At 35.0% G+C, this 6,309-nt stretch overlaps 1 protein-coding gene across 3 annotated transcripts in view; it reads left to right on the forward strand.

The window, feature by feature from the left end:
* The first annotated feature begins 1,094 nt into the window (after nucleotides 1-1,094).
* The window catches only part of nhej1 (nonhomologous end-joining factor 1), a 16,412-nt gene continuing 11,197 nt past the window's right edge, over nucleotides 1,095-6,309 (forward strand). Inside the window, exons 1-5 of one of the 3 annotated variants that reach the window (XM_016518552.1) lie at nucleotides 1,095-1,186; nucleotides 1,723-1,903; nucleotides 2,209-2,427; nucleotides 3,397-3,535; nucleotides 3,620-3,678. In XM_016518552.1, coding sequence (XP_016374038.1) covers nucleotides 1,736-1,903; nucleotides 2,209-2,427; nucleotides 3,397-3,535; nucleotides 3,620-3,678 — 585 coding nt within the window. In that variant the 5' untranslated portion in view covers nucleotides 1,095-1,186; nucleotides 1,723-1,735. Of the gene's footprint in view, nucleotides 1,187-1,223; nucleotides 1,461-1,719; nucleotides 1,904-2,208; nucleotides 2,428-3,396; nucleotides 3,536-3,619; nucleotides 3,679-6,309 lie in introns of those variants that run through there. The other 2 variants (XM_016518553.1, XM_016518555.1) reach the window with 2 other exon arrangements.

Consider the following 6,309-nt stretch of genomic DNA (forward strand, 5'->3'; position numbering starts at 1 on the left):
GACATGAGAGATAAATCTATAGAAAGCTTGAAGTGTCTACTTTTAAATGAAATATATATATATATATATATATATATATATAGAATATTATATAGGATATTGCAATCCTACTATTAAATGTATTTTCTAGCAATCAAAATTTAATTAACCAAAATAAAAGTAAATAACTGAAAAGTATAAATCAGAACTATATAATTGGTACATAATTGATAACAGGTTTTCAGATTTATCCTAAGATAATGTAACTTAACTAACATGATATCATGATTCATGATATGTAAATTTTATGTTACATAATTGTTTATCTAACATATCTAATAGTTCTCACTACAAAAGCTTGATGTCTAATGATTTAAAAAGTGCCGTAAAATTACCAAAGTGTGCTCTGTTCTTAGAAAGTGCGTTGTTGGGTTCATGTGTGAGAGAGAAAATATTATTTTCTGACTGATTGTAGGTTGTTTGCAGGTTATATGTCGAAGATGGCCATAACATATGGGTCATTTGGTTATGGATATTCTTATCAGGTCATTGATATTACCTAAGAATGCTGTAATGGTCTATATATGATCTCTTTATGAGAGAGCTGTGCACAGATTCTTCAGATACCCCTTTTGTGGTCTCCCAGGTTGCGCAAACTGTATAAAACTCTAGAAAAATGTGAGGCAGAGCAAGATGTTGTTCAGTTTCTGGATAAATTGGTTATGAGACAGGAGCCTGAATCATCCTGCACAACAAACAACTTGGAATCAGAAAACCAACCAACCACAGCGGCAAGTTCAATCATGTAGCTGGAACCCTGTAAACACACAAATTAAAGTTCTTGATCAAATGTAATCACTAACCTTTAAAACTATGACTCCTATATTTCAAAGAAAGAAACTTCACCTTAAAGAGAAACCTACTGCCACATTCTTCAACAGAAAGAATCAGAAGAGAGATGATTATAAAAAGATGTGGTGTTTATAGCAGTTTTTGATCTCTTACACTATATAACAGCCCTTTCAGAGGCTTGTAAATGCTTTGCTTATGAATGTCTCAATAAAGACGATGCATAATAAGTATTTTGTTTTTTACTTATAACCTTAATACCCGAGGCACCTAGTACCGGAACTGTTCCTCACGGAACGGTTTAGTCCTCGTTTGTTTTTCCGGGGAGTGTGCGTCAGTCAAAACGGCCCCTTGTTTGGTGAGTTGATACGGGGAAGTTCTTCACCCATTAATCATTTAACAAGTTTTCTAAAATTCGTTATATAACTAAATGTCTATGTGAACTATTTATTTTACCCACTGACAGTTGTTTATGCAGATCGAAGAAAGCGTGACAGAACTGAAATAATGCAGCTTGCACCCTTCTAGTTAATTTGATTATATATAGTCAAAACAAACTTTGCGCAAGGCTCACCAGACATTCTGACAAATGCAGAAATGTCATAAATATCGAATTTATTATTAAGTATAAAGTACGTATATAATACATACTACTGTGGAAATTCTAGTATTTTAGGGGAAGTGTTTTTGGGACTGAGAAATCTGCTTTATCTCATTTCAAAATTTTTAAAGTAATATTGTTTCATCTTAAAAAACATAATTTGTTTGTAGGAAACATACTTGCATTAATATAAGAATGTTAGTGGGAAACCACACATGGATTTACTTTGTGCTGTGCTGATCTAACCTATGGTTGCTGTGCATAAATATGTTATTGCTGTTCATATGAAGTAGATTGTGTAACGAAATGGAAGCAGACCTGTTTGCTCTCCCGTGGGTGCCAGTGAATATTGGTGGTTCTGGTCTCCTGGCCAGAGCCTGGTTCGGTGACACACAGTACCAGCTTCTGCTGAGTGACCTGAACACTGTGTGGGAAGAGGACATGACTGCAGGCGACATCCAGAGTCGAGCACAGGCAAGAACGTACAACACTGCTGCTATCTAGTTGAAGTGCTTTTAATTCAACACTTTAAGACCTCCATTAGCTCTTTGAAATACATTCCTGTGAAGATGCAAACCATACTGTAGCTTCAAGTCAGTGTATTTCTGATCAACTGAAGTCACTCTGAATGATATAATTATGCCAAAACCTATGAGAATGAAATGTGTTTCAGTACAGTAGTATATAGTATCACAATCATTCACAATATTTTATTCTAAGGGCATTCTAGCCTGTCAAAATACTGATTTATTCTCGTTTTCTCTTTTTCTGTGTAAAAGGATCTGAATAAGCGTCTGAGGGCTCCTACACAGGCTTTTTTCTCTCATCTGTGTTCTGTGGCACAGCCTTGTTTCTCCAGTCAAAATGATGATCGGATCTCTGCTGCACACATTACTCTTGAACAGCATGGTGACAATCTAACAGTCAAACTCAAAAGTGAGCTGGCTGGGTTGCCGTTCTACTGGGAGTTTCGCTGCACCGCAGCACCTGTTGGCGTGGTATGTATCTTATCTAATAAAATGATATCTGCAGCTATGATGTAACATGGTTTCAAAAGTGTTTGAAACATTTTACCTATTCTTTTAACCCTGTAAAGCCTAACACATGAAATAATAGTCAGTAATTGTTTTGAAATGGAACAGTTTATTGAACCTTAAGACAGTATCTATTGACCGATAGATGGATGGATGGATATAAAGTTTGCTTTTGTGTTTTTGTTTACTGTCATATTTGATACATCAGCCTTTTATGGCTCATATAATATGATATAGTAGAATATGGAGCTACGCAAGGAGGGAAAAACATCTCAGATTTATTCAGAGGCCCAAACTGAGCAAAAATTGTGCAATTGCTGATATTTATATGGCCAAAAATATGAAATTCTGGTACCTTGTAATGTAAATCTACGTACATAAAATGCATATGAATATCAGTTGTCACTCTATATCTCCAAAAAATGTTTTAGTAAGATGATATTTAAATGCTTAGTTTTATAAAAGCTCTAGTTTTTGTTGTGAGGTCAAAACATATAGTGCAGTGCAGTACAATGATAAGAGATATAATAAACATTCCTCAAAAGCCTGATGGATAATTTTTTTTAAACTCACATTTTAACAAGATTTACAATAAATAAATAAAAATAATCAATTAACCTTAGTTGTTTCGGTCCATTAAGTGTTCATCTTAAAATATTACTAACAATATGAAAGTTATTCTTCATTTATGATGAAAATCATTATATATTTCTCATCAACAAGACACAACTTGAAGGTGGACATTTTTAGAATTATAATAAAAAGGCCTTTTAATTGCTAAAAAAAGTACAACCTTACAACCAAAGGGCAGAAGGCATGTAGTAGATTGTGTATGACATGTTTTTTTTTGGCAAAATTTGGATCATGTTGATGATCTCCAGGCCTTACAAATTCATGTATCAAATATGCAGTATGTTTCTGCTTGTAAATCAGGTGTGCAGGCAGCTGGTGCGCCCCCTGCTGGCAGTGAGTAGAGTGCTGCAGCGGCAAGTGGAGGATCTAGCAGCTCTTTTGGCTCGGAAGGATGCGGAGATACAGGACTATCAGGAGAATGGAGCTGTCCTAAGTAGAGGTAACAATCACATGTGCAGTTTTGCTTGCATACTCTCTTGTGTCTGTTTTTAGCTCACTCTCATCTAAAACTCTGCCCACACAGCCAGACTACAGACGGAGCCGTTTGAGGTGCACAAGTACAGGGAGAACTTCTTCACAAAGGTGCGAAACATTTTTACATTCAGTCTCCTGCTAAATTTACCCAGTGTAAACAAGCTCCGTCAGGACTAGCATGCATGTGACACCATGATTCAGTCACATGTACAGTGGGTACGGAAAGTATTCAGACCCCCTTAAATTTTTCACTCTTTGTTATATTGCAGCCATTTGCTAAAATCATTTAAGTTAATTTTTTTTCCTCATTAATGTACACACAGCACCCCATATTGACAGAAAAACACAGAATTGTTGACATTTTTAGAGAGACTGGATCTGTGTTTGACCACACACATGCATACACGCACGCTACACAGTGTATAATTAGGCTGTGGTTTGTGGAACTCAGAGTGTTTGCAGTGACAGCTCAGTTGTAGCGTTTCCTCACACTGAACTGTCTATTGACTGGATAATGTTTTATTTCTTTTTCTGCAATAGGGGTGTGTGTGTGTGTTTGAGAATTTCCTGCTTTTTTAGTAATGAGTGGGATTAGGGTGATATGATGATAAAATTAGTGTTAATACCATGGTAGATGTACGGTCATGTCCACGTTTGAAAATGTTTTGAAGGGTTTTTCATTTTTCTAATTAAATTATTCTTTTTTTTCCAATTACAAAATATGTTACTAGTTTAACAATTGGAGTGAAATGTTGAATTTTACATTTTACAAAGTTTTTTAAAAATCTAGAATTTCATATGACTTGAGAATGATCCAAAGATGGATCTGTGCTTTAATGGAAGCAATGAAATCTGACTTTTTGTACAAAGCAGGGTAATTATAAGTAACTAAAGCTAAAACCATAAAAAACATTTTCGCTACCTGAAATAAAATGTCAACTGAAATTAATCAAAATATTTTAACAAAATAGTTCAACTTCATGTACTAAAATAAGTTAAACTGGGTTAAAATGGATAAAAACTCTATTTAAAAATATTTAAATTAAACATAAAAAAAAACGAGTTATAAAAATTACAAATATAGCTGCAAGCAGTGATTATCGGGGTTCAAGTGCTTTAAGGCCTTTAACGCTCTATGCTTTAGGGCAGGGGTCACCAGGCTCAGTCCTGGAGGGCCGGTGTCCTGCAGAGTTTAGATCCAACCCTAATCAAACACAGCTAATCAAGGTCTTACTGGGTATACTTGAAAATTCCAGGCATGTGTGTTGAGCCAAGTTGGAGCTAAACTCTGCAGGACACCGGCCCTCCAGGATCAAGTTTGGTGACCCCTGCTTTAGGTTCTAGTCCAACCCGAAATGCATGGCTGACACTAAAACACACCCATGATGGAGAATACGCTCACAGACACACACAAACAGAAATGAAATGGTTAAACTATTATATTAATACTCATTAAGAATGTTTACATGCACACACATTTTGCTGCAGATATAGATATTTGAAGTAAATGATAGATAACATAATGCTTACTGCAAGTCTTCTCTTTTTAACAATTTATATCAAATTTTCAGGTTTCACTATAATCATATTCTGGCATAATTGTAAAAAGTTTGATATGTCTGTATAAATAAAGTGGTATAAACTTTGACTAAATGTGATTTTTAATGTAATAATATTGATTTTATAATGTCTAAATGTGGATCCAAAAGTAAAACCCCTAAAAAACACAAAATGTCTAAAACTTTCAAATTAAAAGGAAAATACAAAAAAATAAAAATGAATTCAAGATATAAAAAAAGTGTCTCAGTAGTACTAAAATAGCATTGGTACAAAGATGTTCACGTGATCAATGTCACTAATGTACTTATGTGATTAGTGGTGTAGAAATAGTGTGGAATCTTAAATATTTCTTGTACATTTTGTCATATAGTTTTCAATTGCAAAACTTTACTGCTAAACTAACATTTTTATTTTCATGTTTACATTTAGTTTTTTAATCCCAAATTTTCAGTGTGGACAGTGTTGGACTTAATTAATGAATAAAATTCAAATTATTTTTACTGGCTATTTTACAGTGTCTTTAAATATGGCTCATCCTGAACTACCTATTTGATATTATTGAATTTGCACTTTTGAGTTACTTAGAAAAATCTGATCTTTTCATTTACATCTATCAGGTGACTTCAGTTGTAAAGTATTTATTTCATTAGCTGATGGTAACCATATTTTTATTTATATATTTTTTTCACTGAATATTCAGCAAAGCTGTATCATGACATACTGTCATATATAACTACTCATACCAGGGTGTTGGTTATACCACCATCCCTAAGCAAGAATGCCAGTCAGTCACGCTTCTGACCGCTCTGCCTTACGGTCATTAAAACACACACTGACCACAGTGGGAGGAGCCAAACCCGCAGTCATAATTTAGACCACAACTGTGTGTTTATGGGCCACTTTTTGTTCTGTTGATGAGTAATGTTCTTGTGGCTGTGAGTTATTTATTAGATTCAGGCATGAGCTTTAATTTCAGTACTGGCAGCCGTGTTTTCTGCGTGAGGTGAGTCCTTTGATAGGCCTCTGTCCGTGTGTATGTGTGAATCCACCGGTATTTCTCACTGGCCTGGTGAATGAGCAGTCAGATATGTGTGGCTTGACTTGGTGGTGTGAGAAAAGGATACGAGTCTACTCACCCACTCGCCCACCGGACCAAACACTGATATAATATTCGCGCCG

Source organism: Sinocyclocheilus rhinocerous, unplaced genomic scaffold, assembly GCF_001515625.1.
Source record: "Sinocyclocheilus rhinocerous isolate Xijiao unplaced genomic scaffold, SAMN03320098_v1.1 scaffold1982, whole genome shotgun sequence".
NCBI lineage: Eukaryota > Metazoa > Chordata > Actinopteri > Cypriniformes > Cyprinidae > Sinocyclocheilus > Sinocyclocheilus rhinocerous.